At 36.7% G+C, this 18,884-nt stretch overlaps 1 protein-coding gene across 1 annotated transcript in view; it reads right to left on the bottom strand.

The window, feature by feature from the left end:
- Tspan12 (tetraspanin 12) overlaps positions 1-18,884 on the bottom strand; it is a 63,837-nt gene that overhangs the window by 6,769 nt on the left and 38,184 nt on the right. Inside the window, exons 6-7 of the mRNA XM_063241622.1 lie at positions 17,499-17,606; positions 13,417-13,560 (exon numbers count right to left, since the gene is read on the bottom strand). Coding sequence (XP_063097692.1) covers positions 13,417-13,560; positions 17,499-17,606 — 252 coding nt within the window. The remainder of the gene's footprint in view (positions 1-13,416; positions 13,561-17,498; positions 17,607-18,884) is intronic.

Here is an 18,884-nt window from a genome sequence, read left to right as displayed (position 1 = left end):
CATTTATTCAAGAAAAGCAGGTGAGTCTCGGGAAGAATAGCGAGCTTTGTGGCACTTTAACTTACTCATCACATCCCTCTCCTGAGCCCTGCAGGCGGCATAACAACCACAGCCTGAAGTCACAGTAGCCTGGCAGGCATTGTAGAAATAAAATGGGAGAGGACCTCCTTGAAAGCCCTATTCCAGTGAAAATTTCCTTTCTTTCTCAAATCTGGTGGTTCTCCAAAAAAGTCCTCTGACAATGCTGTCTTTATTGCAACCACAGAAACAACCTTCTCACCTGGGAGTGTTTACTAAAGACAATCAGTGGCAACTGTAGATCACTGAGGTTGCTCAAGGAATTGGGGGACAGTTGCACACTGTTGAGCTACCTTAAAAGCTTAAAGGGAAAAAGCTGAGGAATGCTAAGTTCATAGTGGACTTGGCAAAGAGGACTACACAAGTGTCCAGGTTTGCACATACGCTCAGGAAAGACCTATGAAGGGCTTAGGATCCTAGTGCTAACCCTAAAGTCCTGTGAACCCTTGGCAAAGCCTTGGACACTTACTGCTTCCAAACATCTAAGCAAATTTCTGTTCATTCATTACCTGACCACTATGCTATCAGAGCAGGGACTTCAATGGCCACACATGATGAAGAATACAGACTTCACAGAGTTAGTTTAGAAAAGTCATTAAACTAACAAGTGAGCAACAATAATAAAATTGAGAGGGAGAATTAGATTCACAAAGTTGTCATATTACATTATTTAAAATGTCCAATTCTCTACCAAAAATTATAAAGCATGCAAAGACATAGCTCAGACACAGAGAAAAATATAAAACTGTATAATACAAGGATCTTCTTGCCTGACTGCATAGCCTTTTCTATACTACAGTAACACACACAAAAATTTTTTTGAGACAGTCTTGCTATGTAGTTCAGGCTAGCCTTGAACTTGTGGAGATTCTCGTTTTTGGGGTTCTAAGTTCTGGGGTTACACGTGTACATCACATATCTGGCCTAGCAACACAAATTTTTAACAGTTATTTTCTTGATGGAACTGGGGTTGTACTCATCCCTTGTCTTTAGCAGTAGAGAATCATGTCTGAAGTCATAACTTTCTCTTTAACCAAACTCCTCTAATTATTCCCCATTTCTTCAAATTTTTCAAATGCATGTATTTAATCATTTTGATGGTCCTCTTGTGGGCTGCTATGATCTTGTCAATATTTCTTTGAAAACGACATAGTTTTAACCTTGAAAAATCAGAAAGTGCAATAAAATTTTAAGACAATCAGGACTATTGTGAATGACTTTTGGGTTCCTCAGAAGAACAGATGTAGAATTGTACTGTTATGCACTTGGCTTCTTTCTGGATTACCTGACCCTGAATCCTATCTCTATGTTAGGATAAGCAATGTGGTTTATTTAATGAAAATGTCATATAGATTCCTCAGTTTTTAAAACAATATATTAATCTTATCACTTCTTCATTCAATTTACAAAGTACATAGATAACCTTTCAAAGAAGACAAAAATTTAGTCTTCAAATTTGTCATTAGAATTCATTAATTTGTATTTCATGCTCTTGAGATGTATTTTAGTGCTATGTAATAAAGAATACTATAAGATGTCATCTGTATGTGAAATATAATATTGAAGACATTTTCCTAGGTTACTTAAGAACAATAGATATAAAAATCCCACTAGGAAAATTCTTTAGAATTTTTTTCCTTTTGAAATATTAGAATATTTATTCTTCTGCATTAGAATTATCAGATGAATCTGTTTCCTTTTCATCTGAGCCATCAAAAACCTCAGAGGCAAACACGGAATTCAACTACAGCGACTGCTTGTCTTCATGGTAAGCATATCTGCTCACTCTTCCACTTAGCCTTGACTTTCTGATTCTACTTCTACCTCTTTGTTATCAATTCACTGTATTTTCTTTTATGCTGCATTAACTACCTGATTCAATGGGACAAGTGTAAACACAACAGCAAAACTTTCTCTATAATGCAAAAAATTTAATATTTCTTTGATATCTTAGAAAGCATTGTAGAAACTTGCAACATAAAAAAGGTGATACTATGTGTTATAGTGCTCATAGGTAACCAGTTCTACAAACAAACTCCAGTTGAGTAAGTCAAAAGAGGTAACAGAAATGTTAGGGATCAAAACTGCATTTCATTTCAGAAAGGGTACTTTCTTCCACATAGGAAAGAACTAAATTACATTTATTTACTTTTTTCAAAATGAAACCGCCTGAGTTGATTTTACTTGGATATGTTTTCTTCCTAAGTAAATCAGTATTAGCCCTAATTAATGACCTCACATAACTCAGAGGTATGAATAAGACTTGCTGTGTAACCTACTTTACTGGCTGTAATATTAAAATTCTGGTCAACAATTCATTGTATTATAAATAACAATACTGCCTTTACCAGAGAAAGAGCATGCACCCTTACATCTCCTGGAGTCTATTTGAAGGCATGTCAGGATGCCTCATTCCTTGGGGAAATTACACAGTTAAAATTATTCTTATGTATCTCCAAAGTGAGCTTCTAAAATTGAAAGCACACGATGACTTTAAATTACTCAGGATTCACAGCCCACACCAAAAAATCAAACTCCATAAAGTATGAATAAAATCTAGGTTGCAATACAAGCCAATATTGATATTTTTATAATTGAATTTTGATGATAAACATAATTCTCAAGTTGGAAATGACTTTTAATTATCAGGTAGAAATATGCAATCTCCAGTTCTTATTTCTTCCAGAAATAAAGAACTAAACGCTATTAGATTATGAGGTCATACATTTACAGATATTGAACATGTTGGATCAAAAACTATCCAGTGATAACCTTAAACTCAACAGGGAAATAAGTGCTCGTGTAAGAAAAGAAATACACAAGCAATAAAACTCACTGTAAGACTTCCTGTTCTTTAAAGAATAAAGCTAAACAATGCATAGGAAATATAATAGAAAAAGATTATTTTATTTTTTTAGTACCTTAAAACTTATAGCTCATTAAGTTCTCACAACAGCCCCATATCACAGGCAGAATCATTAAATTTTGAAGACCACATTTATTCTACATTTTTCAACTTTACCAAAAAATACAGTTATAGGAAACCCGAGTCCCTAGAGAGGCCAGTTCCAGCTGTGGGAAGTGTCCCTTGCCTAGCTGAACAGAAGACATTCAGGGATCCCTCAAAGTTTACATGTTGATAACATCCCCATTGTTTATCTAAAAAGGAGAAGGGAAAACCATCAAATCTCCAAAACGTTGGGCCGGGGATACAGCTCAGCGGTGCAGTGCCTGCCTGGCAGGCGCGAGAGCCTGAGTTCGGTTCCTGGCACCAAAAAAAAAAAAAAAAAAAAAAAAAAAAAAAAAAAAAAAAAAAATCTCCAAAATGTTGAGTCTAAAATCTGCCTTTGGCCAGCACAAACCATGAAAAGGACACTTCCCTCTTTTTACAAGCAAAACTAGTGGCAATTTAGCTGGTTAAAAATCTAATTGTAGGCTACAATTTTTCTATTTACTTCAATAAATTACTGTCATTAGCCACCACTGTACACTGAAAATGTGGGTTCATCATGAGCCAAGTAGTGTGTGAAGGGTTTCCATCTAGTGGTCAGTTTATCTCTGTAGCATTACTATGAAGTCATTACTATTAATATCTTATGTATTAGTTGCAGGAGTTGAGGTTTAGAAATGAAGAATATTGCACACACTCAACTATCTCCTGACACTGGAGTCAACATCTGAAAAATTCAGGGTCTGTAAGCCTGGGTTTTGGGGTCAAATACACTCAGACTCGATCAACCCTACGACACAGAATAAGCTCATCTGCCATTTCAAACTTTGCTTTTCTCATCTCTGAAATGGACATAAAATACTATCCCTTTTTCAAAGAATTATTTTAGAGTTTTAATGAAAGAATGCATTGAAAATCTCTACTTATTTAGCTATATAAATGAGGATCCTACTTGAAAAACCCAATGTGTACGCAGGGGTTGAGCACAGCACCCCAGAGGATGGTGCCTTGGCATGCTGCTTTTGAAATGAAAGAGACTGGAGTTCTGCAGAAGCAGGAAGCATCTGTGGCCTTCACCCTCCCTTCTCCTGCTCCCTTTATCCCCAAAGTGGGGCACATAAACCCGAGTGCCTCTCTCATGAAGTCAGTCATAAAGCCAGGAAGGTCATTTTCCTGACTCCTCCTTTTCTCCCCCAAGATCCGCATGGATCAAGGGGAGGTGCAGGGAGGGGTGCCCCCAAGCACTGGAGACAATCTGTAACAGGCCTTGCTGCAGGGCCCCCTGCCCACTTTGTTACCGGTGCACCCTTTTCATCGGATCCTGTCTCTCCACAGTTATCCACTTCTTTCATCAGACTTAGCACAAAAATACAGTCTTCAGACCTCCATTCCTGAACACTCCCTCAACACGTAAAACTTCTGTTAAATAAATGTGTTCACCTATCTTTTGGTATAGGAGTGCTGGCCATGAACTTGGAGTGGGGAAGGAAAAACATATTCTTGTTTCTCCACTGTATGTACTTCAGTTCTTGACTTCTCTCACTCACAGGTGTAAGTGGTGATTTGTATCAAATACGAACCTGTTCAGTCACTTAACTCTCAAGAGAAAAAAAAGAAAAGAAAAGAAAGGGAAAAAAAACAAGAAGAAAGAAAGAACGCTTATGAAACTACAGAGCATTCTGATTATCTCTGTTTTTCAGGTGAAGAAACTGAAGCAGAGTAAGGTTAAAATTTGCCCAAATTCACACTGCTATGTAAGGAGGAGACTAAAGATTTAAGTCTGGCCTCGAATTCTACTCAACCTCTGAACCAATGCCACGCTTCCTCACTTTGGGACACTAAACTGTAAGGGCACCACCCTTCACACCTTCCTGCTTCCGTTTCTTTCACTGGGCCTACAGTCAGTGCCTCACCCCTGATGGAGTGCTGACACTCCTGAGTTCTGCCTTCGGGTGCGAGCTTCACACCCTCTCTATATGGTTTTATCTCCTTTCATGCCTCTCACACATTGATGGAGGCTGCAGTAGACTTACAATACCCCACTCCCAGTCTGTTCTCCATTTCTCCCATAGTAACTAATGTTATACAATGAACACCGCCTCAGGCAGACTGTATTTCCCAGGCTCTTTTGCAGGTAAGTTGAAGCCATGTGAGTCCTGGTAATGGATGAGCAGAGGTGATGATTACAGGCATCCAGGCAAAAAATGTGTTTCTTCCCACTTCCTATCTTTACTCTAAGGCTGTAACTGCAGAAAAATGGCAACAACTTTGGAGCACAGGTATTTCAAAAGGCAACATATCTCACCAGTCTGACCCCTGGACAAACTTCAGCACAAAGCCAGTGAGCTTGGCTGAACCAGATGATGGTTTACAAAAGAGATACAAATTTTCACCCTATCCAAGTCACTCTTATCTGCCCTTTCTTTATTTAGTACACAAAATCCATTATTTCTGGCTGAGTTGCTTCCTAAGCTCCATATTTCCTAATGGGATTCTGTACAATGAGTACCTAACAAAACCTTTAAAACCTGCATTCCCAAAATATAACTAGTAGATTTCTAACAATTCCCCTCCATAAATGGCTTCTTCATTTATTCAGCATTCAAATCAAAGTCAAGTAGCTTTCAGCTTCCCTGTCATTCACTTCCTATAGCCAATTCATCACCTAATCCTGTTCTTTCTCCCTATTAAATGTTTCACATTCATTTCCTCTTCTGCATTTTAATGCTGTACCTGAATTCCTTATAATTACATGAATTAACCAAAAAGCTGCTGCCCAATTCTGCCTCAATATACAATCTTTCCTGCAAAATCCCCACCCTATTTTATTCTCCAATTCTAGCTAGTATCCTGATTTTTAAGCAACAATTAAAATTGTTATTGATAAAGGTGCTTTTGCAGGCCAAATTATTATAAAAAGCTTTTATACCAGCTCTTTCTAAGAGCAAAAATTGCAAGTGTTTACTAATAAAAATCACAGGAGGAAAAGTTGTCTGATTGAACAGTGAATAGGAAACAAGATACTCGTAATTAATCTTTGTCAAGAAAGAGAGTGAAAGAAGAATGCATTTGTATACCTGAAGCGAAACTGAATGAACAGTTTGAGGCCTGATTAGATCAAGCAAAGCCTAAAGATAAAAGGGATCACATACACACATACACTGTGCCCTAACTGGTCCTGAAGGGCTTTGAATGATAAAACAGATACCACTGCAAGCCTGAGTCAACCTGATCACCTGATCCTGCTGGCAGTTTTGGAAGAGATAATGGAGTCAGCAGAGAGGCCAAGGGAGAGTCTTTGACTTGATACAAAAGAATCCTGAGAATGAAACTTCTTGGGGGATATTCCATCTAAATAACCACTGAGCCTGAAAAGCTGCCTACAGTCACTATCTTGGCAGGAGGCTCCTTGTGTGTTTATCTGAGAACAGTTTTATTATTATAATAAATCATCATCCTGTGACTACTCTATCCCAAGTCTTCCTTTTATAACAATGCCTCAGATTTGTGAATACACTTGCTGCTTCATTTGGCAACTACTCAGGCTTCAATATGCAAGCCACATGTTGGCTGGACACACAGGGCTTTTTATAGTCTCAGCCCCTGTGCATCTGTAGCCCACACCACGTCCTGAGTTCCAACCATGCTTGCTTTGCATCAGTGCCCCTTGCCTTGACAGACCTTTTTCAGCCAGTCATTCTAATATTTTGTGCACCTGGCTAGACCACTTATCCTGCCTAGCACCTACTTATCCTCGAAGATTAGAAAGCTAATAAGTTAATTCAACTATTATGTCCCTCCACTGCATATCTCAATCATCAGATGAATGGTGGTTAAAGATATCAGTTCCTTTTTGTGCACCATTTCAGGTTATCTAATGCCTACCTCATATTCTAGTCATTAATATGGGGATTCCTTCTATGTAGACCTGGCCAACTTCATGTTAGTGTAACTGGCCCGTTCCTGGCTAGATGCCTAAACTACTACTTCTTACTTCTTGCCTTTTAGTTCTTGCTCCTAATTTTGTTTTTTACCAGGTGGAGAAAAAAATTTAGTCCTTAGAAGAGTCCCAAACCTAAAAGCAAGGTTACCTAGACTAAGAATAACTAACTCTGTAACTAAGTAGAACCTGCCAGAAGTCCACGCTGTTCTTTTCCCATCACAGCATTTTTGTTGTTGTTTTCTTTTTCTGAGATAGGTTTTCACTGTGTTCCAAGCTGGCCTCAAACTTGCTACGTATCTCAGGCTGGCCTTGAACTCATGATCCTCCTGCCTCAGTCTGTATTTTTAACCCACAGCACTTTGCCATGTCTTCACTTCTGGCACAGAATGCCTGAGGCAACATTTATGATAATAGAACATTGTGCACAAACATTATATAAATAATTATTTCTACTAGTCAAAACAAATAGAGATTATCTACAGCTACTCTTTCAAACTGGTCAAAGATGCTAACAGAAGAGGAATGTTAATAAAAAGCACTGAGAGCTGAGCTATTGCTCATATATATAATATATATTGATTATAAAACAAATACCATTTCCAAAGACAGCAGTGTACCCCGGAGATGGGCAAGGCCAAGACCCATCATCAACTGGTTGGAGGCTAACAGTCCAAATTTGCAACTCTGAGCTCAAAAAACATAATATGCCATGGAGAAAATAAAAATTTCTGACAGCATTAGCCACTGACAAAATTTATCCTCTGTGACCAAACTCTACTCAGCTCCCTTGAGCTCTTTTTCAACAAGCCTTTGACATTCAGACTTCCACATTCACCTGGCACTGTTGAGTTTTACCAAGAATCTTGCTAAGTCCATTTAGCTAGAATTCCCCATTCTTCACATTAATCGATTCTGGTATCTAGTCAGCTTCCTCAACCCCCATACACTCCTTCCTCCCCAGGAAACACTAGATCACCATGCATGTCTTCAGCAAGACTTTTATTGTTTTGGGTTAGCAAGAACTTCTCCTTATTCCTAGTGTTGTCTTAGTAATTTCCTATCCTGCTCCTCTTATCCTGCTCTTTGATTATAAATTCCTAGTCATTCATGTTGTATTTAGAGTTGAACCAAATTTGCCAGAGTTGAACCACTGCAGAACCCTGAAGTACCTACTTCAATAGTCTTTTTTATTGTCTTTGACAAGTATCACTGAATAATTATTTTTGTTTCCCCCTAGATGCTGTCTTGACCTTTAATCCTGAAGAGCACCTTTGTGGTCTGTGTATGTGGTGTAGAAATCTATACATTCTTGCAAATATCCAGGTTCTTTGTTTTGGGAGCCAAGACTGGAGAAAAAACATATTCCTTTACTTCCACACTCCCTGTCCTTCCCCATCTCCTTTGTTTGTAGATGGTTTCTGATATCATAAGAAGAAATAACCATCTGAAGTGTCATAAGTGGTTTGGGGCAATGCTATCTGTCATTTAAAAATCATTAGGAGTGTTTGAAAATCACACCCAATCCATGGAACACTCAAAGTCTCAAGGTCTAAAAGAAAAGTGTCCCCAAAGAAACACAGCTGCCTGGAGGGTATCTCTCCCTGCAGGCCTTACATAAACTTCTAAGAATATTACTTCTCTGAAGAAGGAGCCAATATATTTTAGCTATACTCTTTCTTGTGACTACAAAACAAAGAAATGTGTCTCTGGAGGTACATTTTGCTTGTCTTTCTGTCCCATATTGTTTTCCATTTGGAGTGGGTCTATTTGAAGTAGGGTTGGTGTGAGCTTGTTTACTTCCATTTATTTTTTTGAGGTGGCATACAGAGAGCAGAATGGCATTTCCATCCCTTTGAGGAGCTATTTATGCTTTGTTTCCCATCTGAGATAAAAATTGTAACTATTCCCTACAACTGAATCCCAAGAAATTTGATGGAAGCCATGGATCCTATTCCCTGGCAAATGCATCTAAAATATTGAAAAGAATTTTGGCAGTATCACCCACTCCTTGAAGTTCATCCAAGAAGGGACCATATCCATGGGCAAGAAATTGATCAGCCCTGCTATATAAAGACTTGTTTTCTACCTGCTATTTTTTTCTTCTTCTTTCTCTTTGCTTTTCTTTTTTTCAGATCAAGTCAAGACTCACTTTAGTAGTGAGTATATTGGAAAATTCAGCACTGGGAGAAGGATGAGATGCATTCTTGACTTGCATTTTTACTAAGTGAAACTCAGAGTCTGATGTGTGGCTGAGGCCAGTTCTGACACACAGCATTTGGAGATCATGGTTACACAGATGACTCCAAAGGACAGGGTAGGAAATAGTAATCTGGGCCTGGACCACCTGAGAGTGAGTCTTTGAACTTGTATTTCCATAAGCTAAAAATACAGTTCTGTGATCTTTATTTGGCTCTGTCCTTCTCATCAGCTGGTCTCAGTTCAACCACTCCCTTCTAAATATTCTTTTCCTATCCATCTCAAGTAGCTCCTTTACCAACAAGATTCCACCTGTTCCTATTCAGCCTTTAAAGTGCTTACTTCCTCCTGTAATTATTTTCTATTACTGTATTTTTCTACTGTATTTACAAGTGTCTACATCATTAACTAGAATATAAATCATCAGTGAGCACATATTTTCACCTGCAACATTCTCCATCGGATTCCCAGAATTCCGAACAGCATGAGAAATTCAGAAGATAATCACAAAACATTTTGGATGAATGAATAGAAGGGAAGTAAACTGATAGAGCTATTTTCTTCTGCGATTTTTAAACCTGTATTTCTCCACAAGTATGTAGCTTCTTAAGAGCACTGGAGGAGTTCCATGTTGAAAGTAATAACACTTTTGATAGGAATGTTTCTAAAATGTGCAATTGTTGCTCTATTTCTGTCCTACCATTTTTCACAAGTTTCAAAATGTGTCATAAAATATTATTGGGTCAGGGACCAGGCAGGCCACCAGATGGTTGAGAATGATTTATTTCCTTGATTTTAGATTACCAAAGAAAGATTACAGGACTAAAGCCAGTTCTTATCTCTGAGTTTACAGAATATGAAAGATAAAAGTTACCTTGAAGTTCATGTATTCCAGGTTCATTTTTAATTTAAAAAACCATTCTACACCCCCAATGACACGGTTATATGACCTTGACTTTAATACTTTTAGTGATGAGATACATTATTTTGAAAGATAGCCTGTCTCACAATTGGACAGATTTTGATGAGCAAGGTCTTCCTTCTATTGATTCAAAACTTTCTTCCTGTAACTTCTGGCTCTTGGAACAACAATGCGTATGTCTAGTTCCTGTTCTGAATTATGAACTTTGAAATACTTGAAGACATCTAAAATGTCACACTTTAGTGTTTTTAACTTAAGAGTAAATATCCCAAACACTTCCCACTGTTACTCACTTGTTTCTTCCTTTAGACCCTCATCTTCCTACTGGATTATCACTGGACACACTGCAATTGGGAAACATATGTTCTCTAGGGCAAAGTGGAATTAAGTCTTATTTTTCATTACAGATTTAATTGCACTTATACCATAAAGCTACTAAATGATCCACTTTTGTAAATCAACTATGCATATAATTATGTACTATTTAATTATCAATATCAGCATCTGTTATTAATTATAAAATGCAAAAACAGATTATTCTGATAATGAACTTCCTAATTGGCCAGAAGCCTATATCTAGAGAAAATCTTATAACTGACAACACCAGCTAGCTACTGAAAGTCTTTTGAACAAAAACTGAAAATATTCAAAATAATCTAGGTTACCAATATGCACATGTGTGGTTTCTTTCAATAATTATAGATATCTTTAAAGTATCCCATTATAAAGTACTACTAATGAAAATAATCCAAAATAAAATACTAAAGGTGAAATGTGCCTTTCTTCCAAGAAAATGATTTTAAATGTTAAAATGAATTCTTTTCAGCTGAATAAAATGAAGAGAATTTGTCCATATTCACACTTGTAGGAAACTTTTGTTTTCCTCAACTTATGCTTTGTCATCCCCAGATCCAAGTCAGAGTTATAATCACATCATCAGTACTGATCACTAAAGCAGAAATTACATTATGTTGCGCAGCACAGTAATTTTCAATATTGACTTGCTACTTCTGAAGGCCAACAAATGGTCTGATTTCCCATTAGGGAAATTGATGGCTTCAATTCACATGTCTACACATATCTATGTTGTAATCACCTATTCTATTAATGCCTAACAGTGAGATATAATGTATTTGAATATCCACAATTACACTTTCATTGTATACTATCTTATAAATATTGAATGCAGCTTTCTATTTTATGGCATGAACATGATTTTGCTGCATCTGTTAATTGACCATCCTATTATAGACTGCAGCTAATACAATACTGGCTTTCACCTACAGTAAAAGATCTCACATAATTACTGAGGCACCTAGAAACACTGACCCAAGAATGTTTTGTGCTATTACTTCTGCCTTGTATATTCCTTCTCAGTGAAGCCAAATGTTACTACACATAATACATTCAAAACAATAATATCCAAACAAGGCTTCTGTGGCGTGAATGTGGAATGAAAATAAACATTTTGATTCTATTTTAAAGAAGAGGAGCTGACTTATTCAATTATTTCAATAATTCTTATTATGAATTAGATTGTGTTTTCCCAAAATCCACGTTTAAATCCTAACTTTCATACCTCAGTGTAATTTTATTTGAAAATAAGGTTGTTGCAACTGTTATGAAGTTAGGATTAAGCCACACCTGAGGAAGATGAACTGTAGTGTGAGGTGATGTTCTTATGAAAAGGGTAAATCCGGAGACAGACACCTGCCAGGAGGATCTCATCTGATAAGGAAGGTAAGGTGAGGGTTGCCTTCAAACCACCAGCAGCTGGGAAGAAGCTTGCAACACTTTCCTCCTCACAGTCCTCAGAGGCAACTAACACTGTGGGAGCACTGATTCTGAATTTCTAACCTCCAGAGCAGTAAGACAATAAATTTCTGCTGTTGAAGCTACTTAACTTGTAGTACATTGTAAAAGCAGCCCTAGCAATCTAGCAATCTAGCAATCTAGCACAATTCTGAAAAATTTGAAAAATATTTGACATTCTTCTTCAGGGCATGCATTCGGAGCTCAGAACATGATAATCTTGAATATTCTTAAATTATTCTGACAAACAAAAGTTACTCACATAGAAGACGTGAGCACTAGAGATCATGCAGGTAGGTACATAACATTCTTTTACTTAGTTAAATATAGCATTCAAAATAAGTAATAAGTATAAATTATATACCTGTTTGACTGACAAATGATCTAAAAAACATTTTGCATGATAGTGTTTCTTGGGAAAATAGTATAATATCCAAAGTAATTATATATTGAAATATGTAAAAATGGGTGTTGTAAATTCTTATGTGCTTCATTTAAAAATTGCATTCACCATAGCATATAATAGTATAAATAGCTATTTTGTGTTAAATCAAGCTTTTTAACAGTGCTTTGCACTACCCAGGTATATGGGGATACCTCTGGGAACTGGTTCCAGATACTCACCTTAAGTAGTTTGTCTTCCATCTGATTTATATTTTTACTTTTTATTCTAGACCAAGAATGCCCAATAAAACTTTTGGTAATGATGAAAATGTCCCACATTTGCACTATCCAGTGCAAGAGCCACTAGTCACACGTAACCTCCGAGCACTGGAAATGTAGCTAGTGCAACCAATGAAGTGAAATTTTGCTTTTATTGAATTTTGATAGAAATAACCACACAGATTGGCTATTAGACTATACAGTACAATTCTATATGTTAATTTAAAAATATGATTCCATTTGCTAACAATGTGAAACTCTCCACTGCAAGTGAAGAACCATGAAAACTTTTGCTAATAAACAGTAACTGATGATTCAGATACATTCTTTCAGAACACACAAATATATTCAATGTCTTATTACATCCTAGCAAGTACAAACCTTTACCAGCTAACTAAAACCAACTATCACTAGTCGTCAACCAGCAGGGGGAAGTATAGAGTAGCATGTAATATTTTCCCCGAGAGCAAGTTTTTCTTCTACATCTGTGGAGGCAACAGAATATGTACCCTGACCAGGAACACCACACCCTGTGCTTCCTAAACATCTACAGACAGCTACCTCAGATGAAAATACTTGTTTTCAAAAGATCTCTAGGTAGTGGTAACAGAACTTGGTTCCACATAATAAAGTTCATGATTGAATTAGTTTTAAAATCTCATTTTCTCCAAAGATTTTTATACTGGGTTTTAACATTATCCTATTTCCCGCTAACAAGGGGGAAGAGGGGGGAGTAAGATCTTTTGAATTTACACAGAAAAGAAAGTTTTCACTGGCATATTGTTGATTCTTCAAAGTTATTTTTAGAAAAGTTTTGTCTCAGGTAAGTTAACCACAGATGGCCGGACTTACCTCTTGATAAAGGTCACTGAGATCTTCCTGGTGGGCCTGTTTGGAACATCCTGGGAATTCCCTAACACAGCAGGAATCTGGAGGCCAGTCCATCTCTGTCATTTCCAGCCAGTCAGTAAAATACACCACTCCACAACACTTAAACTGAAAAAGAATTATTGGTCAGACTTAAAAATTACAACAATATTTTTTTAACCTATGGGAGATTAAACATTAGATTTGTCAAATTTTTGTTCTCAGAGCTGAACTCACTTCTTTCATCACCTAACGATATGTGTAGATTCTATGTTGATACTGGCAATGTCAGAGAGGCACATGGTGGCTAACCACTCCATAATGGAACAATTCTGAACAATAGTGCCTCCAGCACATAAAAACAACTCATGTGTAAATGGGTCTCACTTCCATCTAAGAGCCTCCAGAGTTGGTCACAGAGTGACAGATTTAACACACACCCTAACAAACCCAATAGCTGAAACTTTAACTTTACTATTAACGTCTAGACACTAAAGAATGGTAAATCAATCAGTATGGATATTACTGGCTTCAATTGCTCAACAAATTTGAATACCATATTAAAAGTTCCCATAATCTCCATAGGAAGATTTGTTGATCAAAGCCCACATCATAAAATTTCTTAACCACTAAAATTTCCAAACTCTGAGAAAGAAACAAATTTAGGCAGCGAGTTTTCATTCAACAAAGTGATGTTTTTGAAATAAATGACCATATTCTATCATCATAATCTCAGAAAAAAATAATGTGCCTTTAGCTTGAATGAAGTTAGATTCTTTTTATCATACCAGGAATCAAACTCAGGACCTTATGTTTGCTAGGCAGGCACTGTGGCACTGAGCTGCATCCCTGGCCCTAAATGAAATTAGACTAAACAAAAAATATATTTTTGTTCTTAAATTATATTTAAGAGAACTATAGGTTCTTTTTTGTCCCATTTCACCAAAGAGAAGAGAAAATTTTCTCTGTTATAGGTTTAGAAACACTACTTAAAGATATGCACAGATTGGATTCAGAACAATTAACTATCATGAAAAATGTTCTGCTCTTGAAAAAAGGAGAAGTACTCTTCCATAGAGTCAGAGGCGAGGAAGATGGCAATAACGGAGATGGACTCTGCCAAGAGTGACTCGCTATGCAAATTATGTAGCCCAAGAGATTACTCTGTGTGTGAGATTAACATTGTGTAATAAAATATCACAATCCACCACTATTTCAAAGTTTAACTACAATCAACTTTGAAGAATACTGAATATCTCATGCAAAAACAAAAACTAAAATTTATTTTGAATTTTTATTGACTTATGGTTAAAAAGAAAAAATCATCTTGAGTATTATAATGAATACTAAAATCTGAGTAATACTATAATTTTGAGATGAATCTAAAATATTTTTACTATTTTCCTTTAATAACTTGTTCTGACAGCCATAGAAATACCATAAATATCACAAAGTAAGTCAAATTCTAAAAGCTATGAGCATAACATAAACATCATAGTTTAAGCCAAACATAATTTTACATCACATATTTTACATAATTCAGTGAATATCCTTTAAAAAATATGGTAGGACAAAGATTTCACTTTGTAAAAATCCTAAACTACTGCAATTTCCAAGTCTGTCTTTGAATTCTCACACTCGGAAAAATTTCTCTTATTCCTGATGACATGAGCGGTTTTCATGCTGATGACAGGAAGGCAGTTCTTGAAACATTCGAACTCAATTTACAGTGCAGCAGCCCAAGTATCTAGCTTTGTCAGGAAATGAGGTGCTCCACTGAAAAGACTTTTCCAAACAACTTAAAATATGTTCAATGACAGATATTTTTTATTTTACTAAGTCACTGAAATATTTTTTTTTATGTAATTGTCATTCTTGTTCAATAGAAGATAGTGACTTTATTTGGAAACTTTTTCTGAAAACTCTACTTTAGATAAATCTCAAGCTACAACAACATTATGTTGGTCATGGTCAATATTTCCTTGTTTTTTTCTGTCTCCTTTAATGCTACAGTGTAGAAAGCTCTACTCCTGCCAACACTGTTTTAAACTCTAGTAAATATCATACATTCACCATTTTACGGATGAACAAACTGAAGTCCCAAACGGGTCTAATAACTTCCCAAGGTTATAGGCCAGCATATCGAAAATTCAATTTTCTCCACAGCCTACAGTCAAACCACTTTGTTAAAATAAGTAAGTATATCTTTAAAAAGTAGTTTTTTAAAAAAAGTTTGTAATAAATTGCACTAGGCTGAGGCAAGAGGGCTGTCACAAGTTTGAGGCCAGCATGAGCTACAAAATGAGTTCAAGGTAAGCCTGAATTGCATAATGAAACCCTGTATCAAAAAGACACAAAAAATCCAAACAAAGAAAGAATGGTCTTAAACTGACACGTATGTACAAAATAGCACTGAATGGGGAATCAGAGGAACTGAAGTTAAGAAGCTGACTTTCTCTCCTTTATCTTATTTTGGAAGAGAGCTGTTATAGGCTGAAACATGTTTCCCCAGCCAAATTCATAGCCTCTAGAACTTTGGAATGTGATAGTGCTTGTACAGGGTCTTCTAGAAGCAATTAAGTAAAAATAAGACCATTAGGGTAGGCCTTAATCCAATTCAACCTACATCCCCATAAGGAGAGGAAATTTAAACAGACATACAGAGGGATGCCAAAAAGATACACAGGGAGAAGATGGCCAAGGAGAAAAGCCTCAGAGAAACCAGTTTTGCCAGGACCAGACTACCAACCTCCAGAGCCATGAAAAAATAAATTTGTAATGAGCCACCCAGTCTGCAGTACGTCACGCTGGCAGTGCTAGTAGACTAACAGAAAGGGCTTTAAAAAAATAGGGTGCTCAGAGGTCTTCACCGTCATGTAACATCTGATGCGAGGAAGGGAACGTGCCATGTAACAAGTCCAGTGACAGCATGCTGCTCCTTGCAGTGCTTGAGTATTGTCCATCTAGGTCCGGTTCCCATCAGAAACAAAACATAAAACCCCACTACGTTTTTAACAGAATGATTCATATCATAAATCCCAGAAAATGACGAACTCTGGGGAGCTATGCAAGACAGTAGCTGAACAGGAGATGTAAATTCCTTAATGCATTACTTATTTTCCCTCTGTGTTGTTTCTAGTATAAATGTACAGTAAATAAACAAAGTCAGGAAGTGTTTAAATAAATAGGAAATCTGTGTTATCATAAATTTTAACCCTCTCAACAACCGTAGCACAAAAAGCCACATTTGAAAACTGCCCTGGATTTGAATCTCTGCCCAGCGCCATGACAGAGGAACTGGGCAAGGAGCTGGCGATTAGGTAAGATACTCATCCTCATAAGATTGACAGCCCAGCACTCACAGAAACAAAAGGAAACTGAGATACTTGATTATCTGGGAATGTCACTCCTACCACAAGGAAATGGCGTGGAAGGCGAACTGGGCTTGAAGCAAGCAATATCAATGATTAACTTCAAGTCAACAGATTTTAAACATCTAAAAACAGTTTTCCTTTGAAATGGATGGGTCCACTACCTTATATGCTTAGACAAAAAAAAAAAAAAAAAAAAAAAAAAAAAACGAAAGCCCCTACATTTTAATGTTATCCATAATAACCATAAGCTAAATAACAAATACATAAACTCAACTTTGATATTTAACCTTCTCAACACTCTGAGGAGGTAGGTACTTTTATTAACCCCGTTGAAAAGGTGAGGACACTGAGGTTTAAGGAGGTTAAGTAAATTATAGAAGCACAAGAGCAAGCAGGAGAATGAGAACTGGAGCCAAGCTCTCCTTAACTACAAATCCCATGCCAATGATGATATATGTACTGACTCCAAACGTCCAAATGAGAATGATCTTCAAAAAGGGTGCAGGGCCATGTGCCTGTGATCCCAGCACTTGGGATGTTGAGTGAGGACAGTCACAAGTTTGAGCCCAACCTGGACAATTTAGTGAGAATAAAAAAAAAAAAAAAAAAATGAACATAACCAAACTTCTGCACATCTGTTTCAAAGTGTCACACATATTCTATATTCTGTTCTCTATAAATTTTAGCACTTACCTCTCTCTGAAAAAAATTCCAAGCATGAGTGAGCCACCGATATCTAGGTAAGCCATAATTTGTCATTCTCGCTTTCAAAGTTACCATATCTGACCACTGTACTGGAACCTGGAGATAAGAAGCAAATTGTCAACTCCTAAACACACACACTGAAGGACACACTCCCATACTTTAAAATACAATCATTCCTCTATTGACCCACATATTTGGAATGCAGTACAACTGACAAATGTCATTTTAAATTAATATTTGCTTGTGGCCTAAATTAAGCTCAGATCACTAAGCTTGAAATTTTTTAAATGATATAAAGATCAAGAACTCATGCCCCAGCCTGAACTGCATAATGAGACCCCGTCTCAAAAAAGACAAAAAAAAAAGAACTCATCCCCTCCCAAAAAAAAAGAGAGAAAGAAAAGGCAGAAATAAGATTAATAAGACTCAAGATTAGGAACTTTTTGAATCTTTTTATGAAAAAACTATTATTAGAAATAGTATAAACAGTCTTGACCACATAAATATTTTAAAATTTTTTTAACAGTTTCCTGCTGATGATTTTTTTATTACTTCGACATATGCAACACAAAATAAAATACCCAAACACTGCGCATACAATTTTGATGCCCAGATAATGGGCTGACTGGATACACTTTGTTTTCATATGGCTTCAGTAAAGTTCACAGAACTAACCAAAGTCCCAGCTATTCAGTATAAATTAGTATTATTGCAAATTCTTTGAGGCATAAAATAAATGGAAGTAAAATAAGGCCCCAAGAAATATACAATCCAAACCAATATTATTGACAGCTTTTATCTAGAGAAGGACCCATGAATAGGAGGTGAGCGTGAACCAACAACAGAAATGATGTGGAAGCAGACTGATTGATGTCAAATCTCTTCACTTAGCTAATATAACAATCTTTTCTAAAGTTTTACTCTCCAAAATAAATACAGTTTGTTTTTCCACTGTGACCACAATCAATCTGAGACCAAATGTGGCAAGAAAATAGAGGAGACCACTGAGGTTCTGGCATGAACTGCTGGATCTGGCTGTAAAGTAACACACACTGACTGGTTCCTCGCAGGGAACCGCTAAAAGCACAAAGCCCAGTCTATGTAAAGCTTGGGTCCTACAAACTTTGGCAGATAATAAACTTTAATAGCACTTTTCATTCACACTGTTATTAGTGCAGAAGCCATAAAAATGTGAGCAATTAAAAAATCACTGCTTTCCACATTTCATTTTTAAACAGCCTTTACACTATCCTGTTGATGTAGTGGGGAAGATTTACACAAGCAAAACAGGATGTGTGCCCTCAACTGAATTGGCAGTGTGTACTCCGCTAGTGTTCACACTCAAGCCATGTGCGGCCTGTCAATTCTTTTGTT

This window comes from Cavia porcellus, unplaced genomic scaffold, assembly GCF_034190915.1.
Source record: "Cavia porcellus strain 051 isolate PalLab524CR breed Dunkin Hartley unplaced genomic scaffold, mCavPor4.1 scaffold_2, whole genome shotgun sequence".
Lineage (NCBI taxonomy): Eukaryota > Metazoa > Chordata > Mammalia > Rodentia > Caviidae > Cavia > Cavia porcellus.
The sequence above is the reverse complement of the archived record's forward strand: the minus strand, read 5'-3'. Positions and strand labels throughout refer to the sequence as shown.